Source organism: Trematomus bernacchii, unplaced genomic scaffold, assembly GCF_902827165.1.
Source record: "Trematomus bernacchii unplaced genomic scaffold, fTreBer1.1, whole genome shotgun sequence".
Taxonomy (NCBI): Eukaryota; Metazoa; Chordata; class Actinopteri; order Perciformes; family Nototheniidae; genus Trematomus; species Trematomus bernacchii.
The window spans coordinates 1,817,357-1,842,867 of NW_022987608.1; the positions used below are offsets into that span (position 1 = coordinate 1,817,357).

Below are 25,511 nucleotides of genomic sequence, written 5' to 3' on the forward strand. Positions count from 1 at the left end.
TGCCTTATTATATTCAATATTTTGAATAGTGGTGCCATATTTTGTCAATTCCAAGTAAAAATGTGCAATATCTGGTTTGGAGTCAGACCATTTCTTCCTGTGAATATAACATTTTCCCCAAAACAAAACTAGGTTTATAAAAAAAACAATACTTCCATCAAATCCATCACCTTTTTAAATCTTATAATAATGTCCTCATCCTGAAGTTGTATCGTTCATTCCGTTTTTCTTTAAAAAAAATACTCATTTTAGAGAACAACAGGTTTCATTGTGACGCTCTTGAAAAGTAGCGCACATCTGGACGCGCCCATTCCCTCACAAAGTAGGGGGGTGTGCGTCACCGTCACGTTGCCCCTGCTACTCCTCCCCCCCTCCAGCAGTTCAGAAGTGGTACGCTCCGTGTTGGATGCGTTCAGCTCATTGACCGGCGTACAGTCAGTGCCACCAAAACCCCGGAGCAAACAACAACACACACCGGCCCTTCAACCCTTCAAACCCCCCCTACGGAGCGAGCAGCACCCCCCCGACATGAAACAGCCTCTGAGCGAGCTGATGAGGATGAGCAGGATATGCCGGATGGTATTTGCCACTTGTTTGGGATCCTTTATTCTGGTCATCTTTTATTTCCAAAGTATGTTCCAACCAGGTAGGATCTCCCTCTATCTTCTCTCTCTGCTGTGTGTATGTGTGTGTGGAGCAATGTGTGTGTGTTTGATTCATGGCATCCTGTGTGTTGACATATCGATTTGTTTAGGCGGTGCAGTAACACAGCAGATACATAATTGATGCGTGTGTGCGTAAATCATCCAGCTGGATAGAGTGTGTTGTTCTTGTTGCGCTTTTGTCTGTTTTTTGTTGAGCGTTTCTCGCTTGGTTTCTTGCTGTAAGTGTGTGTTTCCGATTGGATTTGAGCAACCAGCCGCTTCCCCTCAGCTGACAAGTGGCATGGAGGCTTTTTGTCTCCGGAAAACGTGGCTTGGCATCGCGAGTCAGTGCATGGGCGGGCAGTGCATGGGGTTTTAAGCAAAGTGGGCATTTGCAAAAGCTGACACATTTGATCCACCTAAAGATTGGTACCATCTGGACCCCGAAAATCAATTTGGAGATTAAAACCGATGTCCTCTCAGATCTGTGCGCCCCTGGAGACCTGATTAACAATTTATCACACAATAAAAGAAACTGCAATTATGTTAAATTAGGATTATCCATGTGGTGCTTTGTTCAATCCTGCATCTACGCCCCGGCATGTGATATCTGTGTGTTGTATAGGAGCCAATCAGTGCGCCAACATCACATAACTGAGCCATACAGTGCTGCTGACCTGTACAGTACAACAGGTCTACTGTACGGGGCAAAATAAAGACCATCTTTCTGGGTATTTTCTTTCCATAATCAGAAACTCAATCCCAAAAATAATCCCATAATGCTGCTGTTGGAGACGGAGAGTCTATAAGGCTTTGTTGCTCATTTTGAAATAGCCACTCTGCATCATGAAATGTGATATTTCTTACATTTTGATACCTTAGGTTGCATCTATAATTGATGCTTTAGTGTCAGTCTATAGGTGGTGATGTGAAGGGATTTTGCACACACACACACACACACTCACACCATAGCCACACGGCTGTCACATCTCTGATCAGGTGTTTCTCTGTGTGAGTCACCATTGCTGCAGCTGGCAGACTCTTCATTTTTCTAATCCCCTAAAAGAAAATCCCCATGATGCTCCAGGGAACCTCAGACCACGCTGTGATAACTTTGTTTGATCCTGAATCAATCAGCACCCTTATGAAGCCATAGCAACACATTCGCTACTGTTGATATTGGCTTTAAAATCCACACGTTTCCATTCAATTGTATTCTGATTATACCAACAGCCAAGATGTAGGAAAGAGTTGAAGTATCAGAAAGTGTGTTTCCTTATGTTGAAGTTTTGAGATAAAGCACTGGTTAAACTGATAAATTGGCTTTTTTTTCTATTGTTCTGATCATAATACCGTGCAAAATGTAGGAAAGTATTTCAGATTTGAAGCATTTAACCATTCATTTGCTAAATAACACTAACAATAATCCAAAAAATATTAACCGATTATTAAAAATCCACATTAGTTACAGCCTTTCGAGTACGTTTGTGTTGAAAGAGGGCCCGGGTTAATGGGTCAATTCACCCCAATGAATAATAGTGTGTTTTTCTTCTGCTGAGGTTTTGAGATGTCTTATTTAAAACCAAGAAATACATTTTAAATATCCCAAAAACACATTTAAACCAAGTTATCATGTAGTGACTTCTCTCTGACAAACAGATGAGCACAATGTTGTTGTTGGTATAATTATCCAGGAGGGAAAAACATGTTGTTTTCTTATCCTTTTGAACAAATTTAGCACAAATTGAGACCTCATCTCAACTGCGTGTTATTAAAACGGCTTCCAGGCAAGGAGTTTCTACAAAAAAAATGAACCAAGACTTTTTTAACCCCGTGACAAGAAGCTCTGGATGCTGCTCCGAGATTTGTGCCAATCTCCGCAGGCATTGCATCAGCCCAACACACACACACAACTATATACACACACACACACACACACACACACACACACACGCACGGGTCACAAAGTGGATGTTTTGTTCTGCTGTGGGGATGACAGGGTGCTGATCCAGGGTTTCCTGATTGAAGAGGAGATGGCTAAAGCAGGGTGTGTGTGAATATAAGTTGTAATGTGTGTGTATTTATACATGATTACACAGGTGAGACGGACACGTTGACTTTAATGAAATGTATTATGTCAACAAACTGTATTGGGTTAGTTGAAAGCTATACTGTTAAGTTGAACCTAATGTGTTTTATCTAAATGTAATATTCAAACTAACATAATACAATTATGTGTAATTTGTTGACATAATGCATATCATTTAAAGCCAACGTGTGTGTGTGTGTGTTCTTGACTTCCTTCACAACTCTCCTTCTAATCTACTAGACAACGGCCTATTGTTTGTACTATATTGCTTGTATTATTTTATTCTTGTTTTTACCTTTTTCTTTTGTATTTGTACTTATTTTTGGGTTTGTGAGCTGAGCTGTGTGATTTCTTTTTTTTATGGGGGGATTTTATTCATTTACTTACTTCTCTGTACAGCACTTTGGCCTGGAGGTTTTAAAGTGCTTTACAAATAAATCTGTATCGTATCTCTACCTCAAACTTAATATTATTGCTTTCAACTAACCCTAAAACCGTCTTGTGAAATGTGTTGACATAATAAATCTAATTAAAGTCAACATTTCAGTTTTTTCAGTTTAGTGTATCTCTACCTCGATCTGTTTACATTCTCTATGCCCTCTTAGCAAATCCCCTATCTTCATATTCACACACACACACACACACACACACACACACACACACACACACACACACACACACACACACACACACACACACACACACACACACAGTCACACACACACCCACGCCTTGCTTCAGGCATGTTTAGCAGGCCTGGGATTTCTGTCTGGCCTCCCAGTGTAAACTCTCACTTCTCCCCAAAGACCCACGGGGTCGTGACCTCTTGTAAAGGAGACAGAACGGCACAGTCCTATCACACTGTTGTCTTAACTGACACACAGCAAGCAAGGCTGAAAATACTCGCAGTGTGTCCCTAAATAAATAAAGAAGGTTGCGACGAGTTACCATTTTTGACTTCTTCTTCTCTGCATCGCTGTGACTCTGAGACCTGAGAGACGTCAGCCTGCAGCAGTTTGAGAGGACGCCAACTTAGATGTGGTTTACAGTCGCCTGCCAGCCTCAAAGCAGACAGAAAGCAGAACGGCAGCAGGGAAACTTTATTCAAGACAAATCTCATGCTCAGAATATGCCAACTTTTTGTTAATTAGTGCCGTTGGTTCTGCTGGTGTGGTGGCATTTACAGTAAGAACATTTGATTTATTTTCAAGTTCTTACCTTCTGGTCAAATTGAGTTTTAATTATCTATTGGTTGTATTTAATCTTAGTCATTATTTGCTGCCTAATAAATACTAGTTTTCAGGAAAATTACCTAACTCTGTGTTGTGGTATTGTAAAGTCAGATGTAAAAAAAACTAGACAAATTAAACCAAAGCGATCTTCATGAACAGATGTTACCAGATGTAGGTGAACTGATGCTTAAATATGCATAGAATTGTCCACTAGAGACTGGTGATTTTAGGCCAAACTGCTCATCACTAGTGGGCAAAATCCCCAAAAGTTGGTGGAGACCTTTAAAGACTTGACTTGTTATACTTGAAATGAAATACCCAGCGTTTGCATGAGGTGAAAATCTAGTCAAAACGACTGCTTGTGTCTTAGAAGCTATAAGAAAACCACTTAGAAATACAGTTAGAAGCAGGATCTCAAACAGCCTGGTGCTGAAACATTTGTCCCCCTCACCAAATGGAGGTGATCACCCCTGTTTTTGTATTTGAGCCAAAGGCCAGACTCATTTAGTTTAGCTGCTGCTCGCTGACAGACCTGTGGTCTTCCACCTCCAGCCTGTCGCGCTGAATTCACTTTGAACCTCGGGTGACTTTGGGACGGATGTGTTGTTGGCATCTTCGGTCTCTTCTGCTCCCTTTTTAAAGGCGTCGTTACTGCTGAGATCAGCGCGGCTAATAAGGCGTTCTTTGTGAGGTGCCTCTGGATGTTTAGAAGTGTGAGTGTGTGTGAGCTGACACTGCAGTTCTGTTCACTACACTGTGTCATTCTTACCTTTTAATATTGCAAGCTCACATCCACATCTCCTACAAAGACCCTGTTCCTTTTACACGGGTCAGAGACAGACCGGACCTCAGGGACTTATTTGAATTCCCAACATGAAAGTCCAACAAGTGTCCCCATGCGAGGGACACTTCGCCCACAGTCATGCTACACTGGTTTGAAGCAAGGGATGGCAATGGGAAAGTCTTTGAGAGGGAGAAAATGAAAAACCTCACCTGGTATTTCTACAGGGAAACTCTAAATTCCTCACCTTGGTTGGTCTGCGGCTGTCAGCTGTTTCTGATGCTGAGTCACCGGGGTCAGCGACCTCAAACAAGGGACCCTGTAATCCAGCAAATGGGATCTTATTGTACTGTATAACCGTCCTTTAAAATGTGCTATATCGCTGTTTTCTTTATAGTTTTTACAAGATCTTAATCAGCTGTCCATAGAGGAATTATGTGTGTGATGTAATATGTATACAACCTTGACAACCAGAGTTTTCTGAGGTTATTTTGACACTGAAGAGTAGTTGTGCCAGTATGTGGTAAAGCTAAATCCATCCATACATTTTTATAAAATAGGTAGTGTGCTTATAGTTTGGGAAGATAGTGAGTCTTTCGCATCAAGGCTTTGACCATTCTAGGTTCATTTAGTCAACTGTAGGATTGCTAATATCCAAAAGCACATGTTTGTGTCAAAGATCAATTGAACCCAGTTTGCACGCACTGGCAAATGAGTGGATTACATGTTGATGTGATGAGTCTTAACTTGAAAAATACAGTACTGTACGGAATAAGAGTCCCTAAAAAATGCTCAGAAATAAGAAGTGGATATTGATTCAAATTGTTTGGTTCAGTTCAAGTAGAAAATGCTTTTTTTTTTATTACCAAAGCTTAACTATTGCATCAAAAATAATTTCCCAATTTGGGATTAATAAAGTATATATCTATCACATCTATCCATCACAGTTAAAATGCACTTCAGTATGTACGCAAAGGTCACCGTCACAGCAGCTCTGTGAGCAAATCCACTGATTAATGTCTGTGAAATGAAGAGACTTAGCTTCAAAATGCTGCTGTTAGAAAGTTATCAAAGACCCCCATCACCCCAGCCACAAACTGTTCTTTCTGTTGCCGTCTGGCAGACGTTACCGCAGCATCCTGGCAAAGACAAGAAGATTCGGAGACAGTTGCTTCCTGCATTCTGTGCAGTGAGACTGTTAAACAATTGAACTGCTGAAACAACTTCAAAAACATTCATCTGCTACTCAGTAATATGTATCTAATATCTAATATATATCATTCCAATAACTTGTATATAGACTCGTACTGCACTATTCCACATCATCACTTTATTTTATAACTATTTTTCTTTTTGTATTGCTCTTGCTATCTGTATTGTTATTATGTTATTATGTTGCATTGTTGGAGAAGCCTGTGACATAAGATTTTCAACAACATAATTACTCTGTAGCTATGTCAGATTGACAATAAAGAACCTTGAACCTTGAACCTTGAAGTCCAAATCTCACGGCCAGTGCAGACACACAATATAAAGTCTATTTTCATGGTATCTATCGAGGATTGTGGCTTGTTACGCGGTGAGCTGATCTTTTTAGTTTCTGTGAATCAAACCCAGATCCTGTGTGAGTTTTCGGAGGAAATCGTATGTGTGTGTGTGTCGTGTGTGTGTGTGTGTGTGTGTCGTGTGTGTATCCCGGACGTCCTGTTTGTGTGATTGTAGTCCTGCTGCTGTTTTCCTGCCCGGCTCTGCTGCTAAATCCCAGATCAAACATCCCATCATCATGGAAGAGGGGGGGGGGGGGTTGCCTGCTGTGTCCCAACATAACATCCACATCCAGCAACCAGTACATATTTTCCCGCCTTCAGACCTAAAACATAATCCAAAGTGTGGGATCTGGGGTCTGAGTTTCAGAGACTTAAAGACTGCAAATAACAAAGTGTTCTGCAGCAGCATTTCTATGTTAAATTCTTCATGTTTTACTTAAGTCCCAGGAAAGAACACGGAACAGTACAAGCTTCTGGCATTAAACAAAAAGGACAACATTTGTAAAAATGTGTTTTAAATAAGGAGAAATACAGGAGTATCGTGAAGCAATGGAAATCTCCCGGGAAAATCAGGAGTGCCTGCAGGTGTCGGTGCACCCAGATGATCTGCCACACTGAAAGAAACCCATTCTGTTTATCTGGAAATGTGATCTGAAACTGAAACTCTGGGTTTAACCTGGTTTTAGATCAGGTTGTATATTCCCTGTTTTAAGTCCACTCAACAGCCGGAGGACTCCTCGTGTACTGGACTGAGTTGATGACCATCTGCACCAGCGTCTGGACTTCATTAGCGGGCGACACACACACAAACACACACTCACACTTTTTGTGATCTCGATTGAAATAGTGTGTTGGGACCGGAAAGATTCCTACCCTTGTGAGGATGCTTTTATCCCTGTATGTGTGGGAATAAAACACACATGGACGCAGCTTTACGACCATTAAGTCATTCACAGAAACAGTGAGACATCCCTTTAGCTCAGAACGACAAACGGGGGTAATGTGAGGGGAAAGAATACAGTGTGTGTGTGTGTGTGTGTGTGTGTGTGTGTGTGTGTGTGTGTGTGTGTGTGTGTGTGTGTGTGTGAGACAGACAGACAGACAGACAAATCTATCCGCCTCCAGTTTTGTATCCCTGATAAATTCATCTGTGCGTCATCAGCAAGGCCTCCCTGCCTGAGGTGATTCACACACATGGAAAACACACACACACACACACACCCAATCTCTCACAGCAGACACATGCCGGTAGTGTTGCACATGGGGAAAACTAATGTCATCTGTTTTCCCTCTCTGTAAAACCACTTTGTGTCTGGAGAACAGGGATCTGATTCGCTGTGATCCTTCTGATCCGACGTCAAGTCTGTGATTGTGAGCAAACCTTTGTGTTGTCCTCCCAATACGACTGCTTATAAAGCATATATGAATCATCACCGAAATCTGTGCTACACATTCTGACTTTTTACCACAAGCTTTACTCTTTTTGGAATATATGGTCAATATACCTCCCTCTCTCAAAACTAAAGGACAACAGAAATCCATAATTCAATGAAAGCAACGATCAGTCATTTATTGCAAAGAACAACCATGTTTTTTTTGTGGCAATTAGCGAAAAAAAAACCTTTTCCGAAAAATGTAACATTTAGGAATGGGTGAAATTTGAGGTGTAATGTATTGAAGTACATTTACTCAAGTACTGTACTTAAGTACGATTTATGGGTACTTCACATTATAAGCTAATATAAATAAACTAATACAGGGGTTATATTATAGGTTGTGATATCCAGCAGCAGTATATAAAGTCATTAAAATATCTCCTCCTTTACCAGCTGTGATGAACACATTAATAATAATAATCCAGTAAACTTATATATATATAATTCTAAAATTAGACATTATGCACCATAAGTACTTCTACTTTTGGTACTTTAAGTTTATTTTGATGCCAATACTTGTGTACTTTTAACTAAGTAAGGTGTTGTATGCAGGACTTTTACTTAAGTACTTCTTCCACCTGTGGTTAAGTAGAACTGTTCAGGTGAAGTGTGTGTACTCGTGTCGCCGGGCAGACTTCAGTATTTAACAGATGACGGCGTCTCAGATGATTTGTGTCGACGTTAATGATGGGAAGTGTGTCAGCAGTGTGTCTGCGCCTCAACATCTGCCTGACACACACACACACACACACACACACACACACACACACTCACACACACACACACACACACACACACACACACACACACACCATAAAACGCATCTCAGGCTGATTGGGTTGTTAAATGCATGTTTTGACGCGTATCAGACTCCGGTTCCTAAGAGTAAATTGGGAATCTGGTTCGTATATAATCACACGTTACATTTTTACAGTATGATGTCTTACTGTGATGGTTTTTAAGGTGTGTGTCTGTGTGTGTGTGTTCAGCTGCATACTGAGACATGGCTACCGTCTGTCAGACTTCCATGTTCCACTGACATCTGGTCTGTCTGTGGTTATCTAAGTGTGTGTGTATGTGTGTGTGTTGCACAAGGGAAAAGGACCAGTGTTTTTTGGACTTCCCAAACAAAAGTGGAAGCAAGACTTGAGTCACCAAAAGTGAGTCATTTAGCTGCCGCTTCTGACATTACTTCTTTGTGTTTCTTTTATTAATGAATGGCAGGAAAGTAATACAAGCTAAGGCTCATTTTCCACTGATTAGTATGGATTTCCTGCAGAGAATATTTACTACCAGCGAGCCTAGTCTGGTCCAAAATGTCTCTTAAAGTTGATGAATTGTCTGTGTAATTTAAAATAAGTGTTAAGATGTGTAATTATGTTAAATAAGCAAAATAGTTTTGGGTTTCCAAGCCTTTATTTGATTTCTGAGAATGAGGATTAAATATGACCACTTAATTCATCTTCACCCTCGTTCACTCTCTCCTAGCATGGTTACATCCCATTCTTCTAAATTTGTCTTATCATTATAGGCTCTGAGAGGACATTAAAGCCTGTTTTTAACGCCCTGGATACACTTCCTCTCCAGTTATTCTAACGATGTCCCAAAACTTTACCAAGCAAGGGGTTTTTAAAAAAAATAATTACATCCGAGATTTGAGCCTCTCCCCTCTCCACAACGATCATTTGAGCAAAAAAGAAATAAACATTACAGTTGCTTATCTGTTTACTGGTTTAATACATTTAAATGAAATAACACCAAGTTACACGGATACCCTCGTATGCTTTATTTCTTATCTTACAGATCCTTCACGTAATAACTTCAGGGTTGCATTGCATGTGGGAAAGCGGCTCAAAAGTGAAACACCTCAACTTTTTAAAGAACATCCATACACATCTGTTTGCAAATTATTTATCTAATATATCATTCAATTTACTTGTGTATAGACTCTTCTTGCACATCTCCAAACATTCCCTTGCACTATTTTATCAGTTTTATTCATTCTATGTCCTATATATATTCATGTTGCTCTGTTGGAGGAGCCTGTGACCTAAGTTTTTCATTGCCATATCTACACTGTAGCTAATGTGCACATGATAAAGCCTTGCAACCTGAAATAGATCAAGTTAGGGGGGGGCTCTGTGCTTTATTATGCCCACAGATCTTGTAGTCTTTACCTTCATCCCTGTGTATCTGAGCGGTGACATGATGATAAGTGTATACTGGGAGTAGAGCTGTCACTGGGGTCGTTGTACATAACTGGGGGGGAGGGGGAATGGGAATGTAATCACACCACCGCTGCCGATAAATATTGATTTGGTTGTTAGGTTTCAGGCCTGTGTGTGTGTGTGTGTGTGTGTGTGTGTGTGTGTGTGTGTGTGTGTGTGTGTGTGTGTGTGTGTGTGTGTGTGTGTGTGTGTGTGTGTGTGTGTGTGTGTGTGTGTGTGTGTGTGTGTGTGTGTGTGTGTGTGTGTGTGTGTGTGTGTGTGTGTGTGTGTGTGTGTGTGTGTGTGTGTGTGTGTGTGTGTGTGTGTGTGTGTGTGTGTGTCGCACCATGGCCACATTTGGGCATTAATAACGGCAGAGCAGCAGCAGCACGGAGCATTGCTAGCCGCTGACTGAACGGCTTTCAGAGCAGATCCCACAGCCAGTGTTTACCTCGGGAGTCCAAGGAGCCAGAGGTGTGTGTGTGTTTGAGTGTGTGTGTGTGTGTGTGTCAGATGTACTGCAGACTGCTTGGCGTGTGAGAAGTGAATCATGGCTTTAATTAAGTTGCGGAGGGCTGAGCCGTGTCTCATTAAGCGGCGGCTGCTGTCGGAACATTTAAACTGCAGCTACTGGGACACTTTACTGAACAACTGGGAAGGATTTTCCACTCCTCCTTCCTCCTCCTCTTCCTCCTCCAGTCTCTCTCTGGATACGGACTCATTCTTTCAGCCAAAGAAATAGATGAATCCACCCTCAGATACCACTGCTATATTGCTGTTTGGTATTCTGCTCATACGAGGAGGGGTTTTGTGATAAAGTGCTGCAGTTAACTTTCCGAGTGTACCCACTTCCTTTAAATGTGTCCCATCGTGCTCTACTTCACTTCACTTAGAGATTTCCTTCATTTTCTGGAATATAGAAGAGCAATCCATCACGTTTGAGCCCTGGTGTTCCCTTTTTTAAATAGGAACTCGTCCAATTGTACACACACAGGTCAGTTGACTTGATGAGTCTGTGTAATCAGTTGCATCATGTCTGGGAGAGTAGTCCTAAAACCCAAAGTGAGATAACCCAGATGAGGTCAGAGCATTGTCCTCTGGGTTATCTCACTTTGGGTTTTAGGAGTACTCCTTTGTAAGCAGTGTTTATATGCAGAGTTTTTACAGCTTGACACACACCAGGGACTCGAGGACTCCACTTTTGCATCGTTTTTTTAATCAAAATGTCTTGTACTTGCTTGAACTCTGGTTTAATTTCTGCTTCTATTGGTGTAGAAAACATGCTCTCTTTCAGGATGGATTCCCTTTTTATGATTCCACCAAACTACTGTTGTGTAAAGAAAGTACTTTCCTTTCAAAACTGTGATATGACAATTCAATTCAAGTGGGGATTAAACCATTATTAGAGTTTCCAGGGCCAATTCGGAGACGGTGCCAAATTGCGATGTTTCCACCACAATTACTTAATTTCCATTAGCTGTTGCTAATCGTTAGTTAACGATACGCTAAATGCCGGTAGATGAACAACATTTAACTTAAGTGGTCAGCGAATGCCCCTGAATCACATTGGCAAACAATTCATCTTGAAACTCTGGAGAAGAGTATAAAGATGCGGAAGTCGTTCTTCAATTTAATCTGGCTTCGAAACCATTCAAATGAACCTGAGCATCGTCACGACTTAGTCCGCCATTGTTGTTGTTGTGAGCGGCGTTGCAGAGAAAATCAGCGATGTTGATGTCTTGAAGCAGCACCACTCAAAAAACAACCGGATCACAAATTTGAACCAACTGCGAACCAATGAAGCCACACTTAACAACGAAAAGAAAGCAATAGATCATTTTGATTACCCAAACACTACTTTCCATAACTCACAAATCCTTCCAATCACTTTCAGCCTCTCAATCCTCCCATTCATGCATCCCTCTTTCCCATTATGGGTCCATCTGGGCTCAGTTTTCCAGTCACGGTGATCCTGCCAGTGGTCATTTGGCCTGGAGGATTCTGCAGACTCAACGCTGCAGTGTGTGTGTGTGACTCAAAGACTCCTCTCATGTCCCTCCAAAGGGGTCAGGGCGGACATGTTGGCAGAGCACACTAACCTCTCCTCATGGCTGACTCAGCAAGAAGAGAGCACACACACACACACACACACACACACACACACACACACACACACACACACACACACACTTTATAAACTTTAAGGATGGAGCTTTGGAGCGGTTTAAAAAGGCTCATGAAAATCTGCCTGTTATATTAAGGATTTTTCTTTCTTTGGTCTAAAAGTGGTAAAGAGATGAGTTAATTTCATCATTTGAGGAGCAATAATGTGCAATTACAAAATATTCTGTGTAAAAAGGTTGACAAAAAAGGGTCATTATGGCTAAAACGATTGAAAACTAAGTAAGATGTCAAAAAAGTGTGTCCTATTTGTTATTGCTTAAGATGTTAGTGCTTCTTTTTGCAATTATTTAGTGAAGTTAATTAGAGCAGAGCTTTCATTCCCACACATTTGCGCCGCTAACTTCTTGCAAACAAGCCATTTGAAACCTAACAACCAATTTTGTTCATTACCTAGCTTTTAACAGCCAGTATTTTTCCACGAGGCACCAATAAATGTTGTTCTCTGATCGTCAATGGAGAATTTCAGACACTCTTAGGTCTGGATTTAAACACCAGGTAGCAGCGAGACACATTAACACCACTTAAACCAGAGAGTAGTCATCACCAGTTTGTTTAATCCAGAAATAAGCTTAAAACTTTGTGACACATTCTCCCATGAGTCCCTTCCTCTGTCCTCACATTCACGTTCCCACCTGCCGTCCAAACCACGGTGATCGAGGTGTCTGTGGTGCGTCTGTCTGGAGAGGACACACCTCGTCTGGAGAGGACTGAAGAAAAAAGAGAGAAGGAAGGAGGAGGAAATAAATAGAAGCATAGAGAAGGAGAAGGAGGGGGAAATGATGACGGCAGAGTTCAGACGAGTGCATCAAGGAGTCCAGAAGAAGCCTTTAAAGGTCCCCTATTATACTGTTTTTCATCAATATATTATAGGTCTCAGATATATACAGAACATGTCTCTGATTGGCTGAAACACCAAACAGATCATTGCAGCATCCCATAATCCCCTCTGTTTCAGCCCTGTTTCCAAAGTGCTGATTCTGTGTCTGTTACTTTAGATGAAAATAAGGAGCCCCTCCCCACGCCCCTCTGAGAGAGATTTGGTTACAAAGAACTCAATGGTGCTCTAGGAGGAGATTCAGGTGATAAGGTGGGGGGGGGGGGGTTACCTCGGTTGCTGATTGGCTAATGGTTACACAAGCTGAAAAATCGTTATGACATCATAAAGTGGCCAAAATCTGATCAGCTCATTTTCAGACAGGTTTTTATATAAATGGATCAGGACAAAAAGAGAGAGAATCTTTGTTCCTGAAACATGTTGATGTAGAAGAGACATGAAGAAGAGGGGACACATGTTGATGAAGAAGAGACATGAAGAAGAGGGGACACATGTTGATGAAGAAGAGACATGAAGAAGAGGGGACACATGTTGATGTAGAAGAGACATGAAGAAGAGGGGACACATGTTGATGAAGAAGAGACATGAAGAAGAGGGGACACATGTTGATGTAGAAGAGACATGAAGAAGAGGGGACACATGTTGATGTAGAAGAGACATGAAGAAGAGGGGACACATGTTGATGAAGAAGAGACAGGAAGAAGAGGGGACACATGTTGATGTAGAAGAGACATGAAGAAGAGGGGACACATGTTGATGTAGAAGAGACATGAAGAAGAGGGGACACATGTTGATGTAGAAGAGACATGAAGAAGAGGGGACACATGTTGATGTAGGAGAGACATGAAGAAGAGGGGACACATGTTGATGTAGAAGAGACATGAAGAAGAGGGGACACATGTTGATGTAGAAGAGACATGAAGAAGAGGGGACACATGTTGATGTAGAAGAGACATGAAGAAGAGGGGACACATGTTGATGTAGAAGAGACATGAAGAAGAGGGGACACATGTTGATGTAGAAGAGACATGAAGAAGAGGGGACACATGTTGATGTAGAAGAGACATGAAGAAGAGGGGACACATGTTGATGTAGAAGAGACATGAAGAAGAGGGGACACATGTTGATGTAGAAGAGACATGAAGAAGAGGGGACACATGTTGATGTAGAAGAGACATGAAGAAGAGGGGACACATGTTGATGTAGAAGAGACATGAAGAAGAGGGGACACATGTTGATGTAGAAGAGACATGAAGAAGAGGGGACACATGTTGATGTAGAAGAGACATGAACAAGTGGATTTTGCATAATGGTGACCTTTAAATTAGGCTTTTTTATTTGATAGGACATGAAATATACCCATTATTAACGATCGGCAGCTTCTGTCTCATGCCCCTGGTAATATTGGTTATCATATTTCTCCAAATAAGCAACATGCTTTCCTTGAACCCTGCTTCCTGTCATGAGGATGATGTTGACGTGTGTCTCTCCTCTCTGGATTTACTGAGTTTGTTTTTCTTTTCGGCTTTTCTAAACAATTTTGAAGAGCTTTCTCACTGGCTTTCCAACCCTTATCTCTGTGGCCGGTTCAAATCAAAGACTCTCGAGGAGAAGATGGGAATAGTTTTTAGTCTTCCCTTCAAATTAGTACTCGCTCTTACTTGCCGTAAAGCGACTTAGTGGTTCTCCGTGACACCGTGTATTCACAGTAATTATACTAATGTCTCTAAATGAATGTATTTATGTCTGGATGACATGCGACAGACACGTAGCAGAAGGTTTGTGAGTTACTGAAGAGTCAGAGCTGCAGCCAGACCGCATGCAGACAGGCAGCAGAGAGCTAATGACAGCGTCTGATCCTCCATCTCTACTGAAGCTCTCCTTCCTCCTCTTATCCTCCTCTACCTCAGTAACATTTGAACATATCTTCTTCAGAGATGGCAAAAGTACACACATCCTTTACTCAAGTAGAAGTACAGATACTCATGTTTAAAAATACTCTGGTAAAAGTAGAAGTACTGACTAAACTTCTTTACTCAAGTAAAAGTAAAGAGGGCTTTGAAATGTACTTCAGTAAAAAGTACCCATAACTAGCAGCTGTTTTAAAGAGTACCTGACCTCCCTTTATATTAATAGAACAATAATGTCATTGTTAGCTAATGAATGTTTCCATGCTGAACAACGGCAACATGACAACGTTTTCATTGGTCCCTCTTCTTTAGAGAAGACCAGGAAATGATGGATACACGGATCGTGTTCAAATCAATAGGCACGCAATGACTCTAAATAATAATGATCACGCCACCAAACACACATTCAAACTAAAGGAACCAGCCTGTTTGGGAAATGTGAGAAGTAGAAAGTACAGGTATTTGTGTTCAACATGTAAGAAGTAGAAAGTACAGGTATTTGGGTTCAACATGTAAGAAGTAGAAAGTACAGGTATGTGTGTTCAAAATGTAAGAAGTCAAAAGTCTGGCATTGATCCGGACCAGTGACCTTGTATAAAATTAAGTGGACCTTTAACAAAAAGGTTTGAGTACCCCTGGTGTATATGAACAGCCTGAACATTTAGATAAGATTAGATTAAACTTTATTGTTATTGAAAAGAGTACTTCGACAACGAAATGCACTAAGCATCTAACCAGAAGTGCAAAACAAGCAGTAAAGTGCAGAGTAATGTATAGTATGATATAAGATTGTTAAAGTATATACAGGTATAAACATTAGTGTAGAATACAAAAAAGAGCAGGTATACATATGGACAGTATAATGTAGACACTGTAGACAGATTACATATGGTAACACTAGAGCAGGGGTGTCAAACTCAAATACACAGTGGGCCAACATTAAAAAATGGGTACTAGTCGAGGGCCGGACTGGTTCAATGTTTATTGCAGAACTTATTGAAATGAACTTATTGCACATATTAAACCTGGAACTAACAAAGCTTAAATTATTGCCTATAAAAACAACATTAAACATTAAATAATCAGTTGCATTCATTTCTTATGGCTCTATCTGCAGCTTTTCCAGAGTCATTTCTTATGATTACATTTTCCCACAGGCCAACAACAGCTTCAACAAAACAATTCCCCTCAAAGAACAAACCAAACATGCCCTGTTGTCTCAAGAAAGAAAGTGCAGAAGGAAACATGTAAACTCAGTGTGCTGCTCTGTGATGCTAGCTCAAGCCAGATACTTGGCATCTCATCTTGGGTGCAAGCTCATCAATGTTTGGGGTCAGGCTCTGAGCTGAGGAGACCCTCAGGATTGAGTGAAGGTGTGCGTGCAACATACCGGAGGGCCAGATCTAATAGTAATTAAAAATTATCCTGCGGGCCGAAATTAAATCCACCAAGGGCCTGATTTGGCCCCCGGGCCTTGAGTTTGACACATGTGCACTAGATAGTTATTGACACTTATATTAATAATAATAATACTAAATATGAGAGGGATGACATGCCACAAAGGTTTCATCAGTTGGTCAATCAACAGAAAACCAGCATCAATATCGATATGTAGGTAATCTTATTTATATTTTTGAAGCAAAGGGACCTTTTCTGTATGTGAATATGTACCAGGATATACGACACAAAAGACTTCAGTGTAATATATCCACTGAACTGTGATGTGTTTGGAAGTACAGAGTGAACGGAGAAGTAATTAATGACTAATTCTGCAGTCTGGGACGAATGGTCGTAAACACACAGTGATGAATGTTGTGTTCAGTTCTCTCTCCTCTCCTCATTTCTCATGTTGTGTCCCCAGGCCGCTCAGGACCACCACAAAATATTCTGTCACTCACATGAGCAGGCCCATCTGTCCTCCTCTTCTCCAAGCATGTTGAAGAATATGAACCCCTCTATATATACAGTCCATGATGTACTGAAGGTTATCCGTCTGTTCGCTTCATGAATCAGCGCCGACGGTGATTAGGAGATATTTATGTGGAGCGGCTGGGCATCTGTTACCTGCTGATAGAGGAGAGAGAGGAGCGTATAATGAGAGAGAGAGAGAGAGAAGTAAACGGGAAATATAACACACTGTAGTTTGTAGGGATGGAAATTTGAAAGCACATTTATATTCGAATATTTCCAAAAAAACGGTTAACCGAATGTACGTATCCTATATATAAAATCTATATAATATGGAAATAATTACTGCACTTTATTCGTACATAAGTATGTATGCTGCGTGTATTTGTTGTCGTATGTTGTGATGTTTTTGTTTTGATGGCACCTTTTTAAAAGGGAGAAGCTTTTCTTTCTTTCATTGTACATGTATAATGACATTAAATGATTCTATTCTATTCTATATATTCTATTCTGTTCTATATAGGATATGTACATTTTCAAACCAAACCAAGTTTTCTTTGATATTTTTCTTAAGATATTTAAAATGGCACATTTAATTAATCCATTTGATAATATGTAATCAACTTAGGCACCCCTCCCATTAAAAAACAAATATTCATAACTCATATTCGAATACCTGAATAATTTCGAATACTCAAATATTTGGTTAATCATTCCCATCCCTAGTAGTTTGCCATATATACTCATTGTCCTAAGTGTTTTTGTTTTTCAGCTTTTAAGGTTATTTGTAAGTCACTTTAAGCCTTGATGTCCTTTTATATACATTTGGGTGATGTTTAATGTTAATGCTAGTGGAGCCTCGCAGATGGGGGTGCCCCCCCCCCCCCCCCCCCCCCCCCCCCCCTTCCCGCGTCCATTTGCGATGTCTCGCTGTCTCCAGGAAACCACACCAGTAAGCCAGCTCACACTGTCCGCTCCTCGCAGCAGAGAGCCGCGCAACATCCCGCCAACACGGCACCCAGACCCCACGCAGCATTCTCATCTGTTTGTCATTACTGATGTCATTTCCTGGTTGCTAACAAACGCCATTGTAACACATAATCACTGATGCTCCGCTGTAACGGTGGTGGACTCATCAGAACATAGTGGGCGAGCTGACCAATCAGAGCACAGTGGGCTCACAGGGAGGGGGGGGGGGAAGGAGCTCCAACAAGCCGTTTAGGACAGAGAGTGAATACACATACTATACAGAGATGCTGTATGAGAAACCAATGTGAGTTTGGAAAATTGCACAATTTAAATCTATTCTAGTAGACCTCAACAATGGAATTATGATCAGTAGAAATGGCCATGACATGGGACCTTTAAGATGAAAATGTAAGAGTAACATGAGTCAACATAACTTGAATTTGTCAATTGGTATAAATATAGTTAAAGTTATCCTTGCTTAGAATTGTGACTTAAGATAAGGTAGAATTTAAAGTAGATTTGACTAGATAATGAACATTTCTTGAATCGATAATGTGAAATTGTAAGTTTCAATGAATGATCATTAATAAAACAACTTGTATAACTTAACTTAGTGAGTTGAAACAAAGTGCATTTTGCCTTTAAGTCAACTCGTGTATTTAAGGCAGCTCTTAAACTTATGTTTTAAGTTAAAACACCCTATTTATTTTTACAGTGTATTTGTTAACATACCTGGCAATAAACTTGATTCTGATTCTGAAAAGGGAAACAAATGCACAAAGCTTTTCACTTTTTACTTCCTCTACCAGCTCTATTTGGGCAGGATGGGGTTGCAATGGCGTAGACGAAGTGTGATTTCTGAAAGCGAGTGCGTTTGTTGAGTCTGTTTGAACGCGTATGATAGACGAGGAATACATTAGGACTTCTGTATTTACCTTCTCTGTCACCACAATGCATTTTTAATTCACCCAATTTGGGTTTGAAAGGGTTTCATTAGACCAAGCCTGTATAATTTAGTCAACCCAAGGAGAACAGTATGGCCCTTTAATTGGGGTTTGAATATAAAAATAACACATTCAACCACCCTAACATCTTTTAAAGGGGCCCTATTATGCTCTTTGGGTTTTTCTTTTTCTTTCCTGTAGTGTGTTATATAAGTTTTAATGCATGTAAATGGTCTGCAAAGGCTAAAATCCCAAATGTCAGGAACATAATGAAATCACTACATAACACACGTGCTTCTATTGGCTAGCACTAGCAAATTGCACATGATAAGCTAAGGGGCGGACATCTCTAAGCGGTTGACCAATCACAACAGAGCCGGCCAGCTAACCAATCAGAGCAGACTAGGCTCTGGTTTCAGACAGAGGGTGAAAAGGTGCTCATTATTGAAGCTAATTTGGAGGGCATTGGCAATGAAATGAGAGGTCTAAACGCCTTATTGACCACGTGTGCTGCAACATGCTTTTACTGCACATTTCTGCCTGTTTTATAAGTATATTTTAAGACATTTCTTTAAGCTGCCTCCCTTTTTTGTGAGCCACTCCTACAGTTTATACAAACACGGCACTTCTGCCATGTTTCCCTTTTAATCTTATTCAATTTAGCATAATTCACATTTCCACAGCACTAATCCTATCAGCACAACAATGGCCATGCCAGATTCAGTCACTCTGACATGCACATATTGTTTTCTCTCACAAAAGTCCGTTTTCTTTTCAACAAATATTAAGATATTGGTTAGAAAACTCAACAACGATATTGTAAACTGTAACATAGCATCGTAAATGTTGACTTTATGACAGCAGGGTGACCAGATGTTATTGGTTTATGCAGGACACTCTCCAAGTCCCATCCTTATTTAGTCAATACCAGCTTTTATTTGAGAATAAATGCCTAATCTTTGACATATCTCCATGTCCACCTTTTATCCTTCTCTATTGAGACACTTGCTTTCTGCCTCACTGCCATCCTGAATCGATTTCACCCACATCCTCCTGCAAAGTCATGGCTGCTGTAGATCTGACACACAGATAAAAAAAAGAGTCTGCTTTGTATCCCTGCCTCTCTCTGTGAAGAAAACACACACTCACACAAACACATGGGCACACAGGAACTTCATTTCCCCTCCTGTCTATTTTCAGACGACTCAGAGCTTGAAAAAAAAAACCGGCACACTATAATTAAGCGGTGCATAACTGCAGAGTATGAAGCATTAAAGGTAGCTGAGTGCACTGAGAGAGAGGGCCAGACAGACAGAAAGACATAGCAGGAAAAACACATGACTTATATCCTTCATTAAGTCTCATTCTGTCTATTGCTATGTGCTCACAAATGTGCACTTTCCCGTGAATTGCCCCCTACAAAAGCATCCACTAAAATAGCAGTGATGGCTCGGCGCAGACAGGTTTTTTTGGCTGCCGTGCTGTCATTGTGTGTCCTCTGCCACGCAGCAATAAACCAATGAAGGCTGGTCCCGTAATCTTGTCTTCCTGCTTCTGTGTGGGCGACTGTGAAAGATTAGACATGGGCCTCCATTCACACGTCCTCCATGTGTTGTTTGTCTAGTCTTTGAGGAGGTGACACCGGGAAAATAAGTGGGAATAGTAGCAGTTCAAATGGTGAGCTAATCTGTTTTGTCTGGATGCTGATGAATCCGGAGCTACGACACTCGACCTTAGAGGCATGTAGTCTAATGTGGAAATGTTAGTTGTCTGAAAAGTAGCTAGTAAATCTTCCCTTTTAGCAAGTAATACCTTATTGTAAACTTGCTGGTTGTAAAAGGTAATGTTTCTAACTGTTCTCAGGAAAGAAAATCGGTATATTTCCCAAAATGAAAACTATTACTTCAAGCGATAAACCTCCATGTATACTTTTTTTTTCAAATTGACAACACTTAAAGGTGGGGTAGGTAATTTTGGAGAAACCAGCTCGAGTGCGCTAGAATTTGAAAATACACAACCGGAGAAAATCTGCCACTTCCTTACAGAGCCCCTCCTCCAACACACACGAACGCGCACATGACCAATGAGGGCACGAGATAAGTTTGTGCACAGATGGAAGGCTGACAGGCAGGTAGGCCATCCAATCATTTTAGCCGGGCCGGTCTGGTCGTGCTTTTTACAGTACAGCTTCCACAGATGACATTTTTGTATGGATTTTTTTTCAAAGCACGTAAGATATTCATTGCTATCGGGATGTTAAGAGCATTCCATGGAATATAACAAAAAGTGTATCTCGAGCCGGTTTCTCAAACTTACCTACCCCACCTTTAAGGAGGCTATATAAAGGGTAGTTTTCTTGTAGTGTGTTATATAGGTTTTAGTGCATGTAAATGGTCTTCAAAGACTAAAATCCCCCTGAATCGCTTCCATTGGACTCCTTAATTTACTTCCTGAACATAGTGCCATCACTACCTATAACTCGCGCTTCCTTTGGCTAGCGCTCCAACACACACGTGATAGGCTAAGGGGCGGGACATCTCTAAGCGGTTGACCAATCACAACAGAGCCGGCCAGCTAACCAATCAGAGCAGACTGGGCTCTGGTTTCAGACAGAGGGTGAAAAGAGGTGCTGCAGCACAGGCAGTATGAGAAAAATAAAGAGCTTTTTGAACATTAAAGCATGGAGACATGTCACAGTAGAGACACTACATGAAAAAAGGGCCCCTTTTTAAATGTTCTCTTTACATCCAGTAACCATGAATCCTTTCCTCTGCGTACATCGATGTAGCATATTTGCCAGAAATATGAAACCAAGCAATGATTTATAATTGATAAGAGTACTCTTATACCTGGTGTGAATACATTAAGCAGCACAAGGGAGAAAGAGGTATCAGATGACACTCTTTGATGATCTCATTCATTACCATAACAAACCCTAACGAGAAAGAGAGTCTGGAATGAAGCGCTTAATGAATATAAACTAGTTTTAATCAGCAGTCTTTGTTTCAATATGGCTCCTGGTCGGATCAAGTAAAATATCTTGAGTTTTTTTTTGTATTAATCCAGGCTACGTATTTATCAGAAGGTGTTCAGAAGTCTTCATATCAACCTATTGACGCGCCATGACTTTACTCGAGTAACTCTTCAACTTCTGCACCAGTAAGCTGCTCTCAGTTAATAAGGGCAACACCTCTCATCACTGGTGTGTGTGTGTGTGTGTGTGTGTGTGTGTGTGTGTGTGTGTGTGTGTGTGTGTGTGTGTGTGTGTGTGTGTGTGTGTGTGGTGTGTGTGTGTGTGTGTGTGTGTGTGTGTGTGTGTGTGTGTGTGTGTGTGTGTGTGTGTGTGTGTGTGTGTGTGTGTGTGTGTGTGTGTGTGTGTGTGTGTGTGTGTGTGTGTGTGTGTGTGTGTGTGTGTGTGTGTGTGTGTGTGTGTGTGTGTGTGTGTGTGTGTGTGTGTGTGTGTGTGTGTGTGTGTGTGTGTGTGTGCGTGTGTGTGTGTGCGTCTTTGTGTGTGTGTGTGCATCTTTGTGTGTGTGCATCTTTGTGTGTGTGTGTGTGTGCATCTTTGTGTGTGTGTGTGTGTGTGCGTGCGTCTTTGTGTGTGTGTGTGCGTGCGTCTTTGTGTGCATGCGTCTTTGTGTGTGTGCGTGCGTCTTTGTGTGTGTGTGTGTGTGTGTGTGTGTGTGTGTGTGTGTGTGCGTGCGTGCGTCTTTGTGTGTGTGTGTATAGAGGAAATCCACAGTATAATGAAGGGAGGATGGAGCAGAAAGCCAACAAGGTAATAGGTTCATTTCATTTGGAGGCGTAATGAAGAATTGATTTCCCTAAATGTAAGCGGAGGTGAAAGCAAAGTGGCAGAGGAAGCCGACGCTTCGAAAGGAAACTAATGAAGAAGAAAATGACAACATGCACTCCTGAGTGAGAGGGAACACGGCGGGATAAACAAGCTATTGAGGGAATTACGCACACACACTGTTCAGAGATCAGCTTCTTTTTTTTTACCTGTCTGCAAAAACAATTGAAAGGTAATGAGAGACACTGCAAGGAAACACTGTGACTCATTCTGTTATCTGTGCAATGTTGTGATTATATACAAAGTATGCACATTTAAATGCATGGACACACACCTTCATACCCGACCGTACACACTCTTATTATTAACTTTAGACCCTTGTTTTCTACAAAATGAGGTAGATTGCCTTCCTTATTACTTTTCGAGATAAACAGGATTTATTTGTTGTCATATTTATATAAGAACGGGACACATCTTGTGCAAAAAGTCCCATCCTACCAACGCTGTGTAGCGCTCAGAAACACATCTGAGATAATTCAATACAGAAGAAAAATATATATACCTCAAAACGTAACTAGAGTTGCAATTTAGTTTAATAAAAACGTAATTTAAGTGACCGTTCTGTGATGTTTTATACACATTGGTTTAAATGGAGACGCTAACAAATAAAGACACACATTTAAACACATATATATATAAACACATTCTGAAGCTACACACACACTTGCTTAGCTCCAAACCACCCCGTCAAACACACACACTGTCACTAGTCATTTTTGCATAGACATCCCATGCACACACACACACACACACACACACACACACACACACACACACACACACACACACACACAAACCCATTTTAAATGTCCAAAACCAAACACACACAGTCATTTCTCATCAGTGTGTGTAGAGTTTGTGCAGACAGCAGCACTATCTTAACCGACTCACACACACACACACACACACACACACACACACACACACACACACACACACGCACACACTCTACCCCTTGTCATTTCTTTGTAGATTTCCCCTGAACAAAGACACACACCCACTCATTTGAAATCTTTACACACATATACATTACCACAAACCCATTTTAAACCAAACCAAACACACACAGACATTTCTCATCAGTTTGTGCAAATGGCAGCACAATCTTAGCCGACTGACACACACACACACACGCACGCACGCACACACACACACACACACACTTCCCCTCTGCTCCCTGCTGATTAAGGCTTTTATAATTACAGCCGTCCGATTGCCCAACTTGTTCGCACTTCAAAGCCCGGCGGTCTGATTGGAGGAAGAGAAGAGGCGTCCTATCATCTCTCTCCAATCAATCTGTCATCAACTTTTTTCTTCTTCTTCTTCTTCTCCGACCCTAACATGTATTTATCGTTCAATCCTCTCTGTACAAACTTATAAATACAGTAGCGATCAAGGAAGTGAAACAGACGCACATATGGACACTTCAAACATAAAGGGAGATTGGAATATTTGAGCTCATGGAGGTCATCAAACTCTCTTTTTCATTATCAAGAAAGGCTCCCTCTTTTTTTGTCTGCACTCCCTATCAATCTGGTGCAGAAAGCAGTCCTCTCTTCGTGATGCAACAGCAGTGAAAGACTTGAAAAGGAAACACTAACAGCTTGTCTCATTGCTCTCTTGGTCTCGCTTCCCATCTGTTGCAAATCCTCATGCAGAAATTTCCGTTCATTTCTTTTCACGGATAATGAAAACTTTTCCCTTGAATTCAAAGTCACTGATTCACTTTTTGCCTTCAGCTTATGTGTCTGGATATTTCTAAACTATAACAGATGCTCAATTTGACTCATTTTACTTTAGTGCTTGCGTCTGAAAAGAACATACCCGGTCTTTAAATATCTTCCTTTTGGCCCAAGAAATTAAAATCCTTACAGATCAAGTTATCGTTTAAGGATGTCATTTAAAATCCAATGTTGTACTACAAAGCAGTGCTGCTCATTGATTTAACACTGTGTGTGTGTGTGTGTGTGTGTGTGTGTGTGTGTGTGTGTGTGTGTGTGTGTGTGTGTGTGTGTGTGTGTGTGTGTGTGTGTGTGTGTGTGTGTGTGTGTGTGTGTATATGCACGTGTGTGTGTATATGCGCGTGTGTGTGTGTATATGCGCGTGTGTGTGTGTGTATATATGCGCGTGTGTGTGTATATGCGCGTGTATGTATATGCGTGTGTGTGTATATGCGTGTGTGTGTGTGTGTGCAGAGATGTATAACACAGCCTGTAACATCCCCAGTGGTGCATCCTAAATCACCTGAATCCACTGTGGAGGCTAGCGTTGTAAAACACTCTCTTCTCACCGTCTATATTAGATTCCTGTTCTTCTCCCCCCCTCTGTGCAGCAAGTCTTCGGGGTTTTATCTACATCGATCTTCCCTCTTTCTGTTTTAGTATCTGTTTCAGTCTTTTTTATTTCTCTCCGGGTTGCTCTCTCTCCCTAAGCTCTCTCTCTCTCTTTCTAAATTTAGTCCCAAAAGCCAGCTGTGGCTCCAGGTTTCTCGGCTCTTCCCACAAAACCCTGTAAACACCGGGCCGCACCCCAGAGAGGAGCTGCATGAATGAGATGCTAGACGAGAGAAAGACAAGGCTGCATGTGGAGTAAAAGGAGTTGAATGTGGACAAGTGTTTGAAAGGTGGAGAGAAAAGCATAACAAATTGGACTCATAAAAGCAACTCATTAGAACATCTAATTTTCATTCAACAAAGAGAGTAGAGGAAGGAAAGAAACCCGATCATCCGTAGCCTTTTTTGTGCCACTAATAATGAGTTATTCACATAGCATATGATCACTTTTAGTTAATGCATGAATTGCTAGATCATTTGAGACAAGAGTACGCTGAAAAAACGGAAAGGTTGACTTTCAGCTAACCTAATACAGTTATGTGAAATCTGTTGACTTAAAGTGGACCTATCATGCTATATTTGAATAATATAGTGTAGGACCATACCTATATAAGGCATATTTATACTTTTCTTTTTTCA

General features: G+C 41.0%; 1 protein-coding gene across 1 annotated transcript in view; it reads left to right on the forward strand.

Annotated features, from left to right (window-relative positions):
• Positions 1-452: 452 nt before the first annotated feature.
• The window catches only part of chst11 (carbohydrate (chondroitin 4) sulfotransferase 11), an 82,077-nt gene continuing 57,018 nt past the window's right edge, over positions 453-25,511 (forward strand). Inside the window, 1 exon segment of the mRNA XM_034131628.1 lies at positions 453-646. Coding sequence (XP_033987519.1) covers positions 529-646 — 118 coding nt within the window. The 5' untranslated portion in view covers positions 453-528.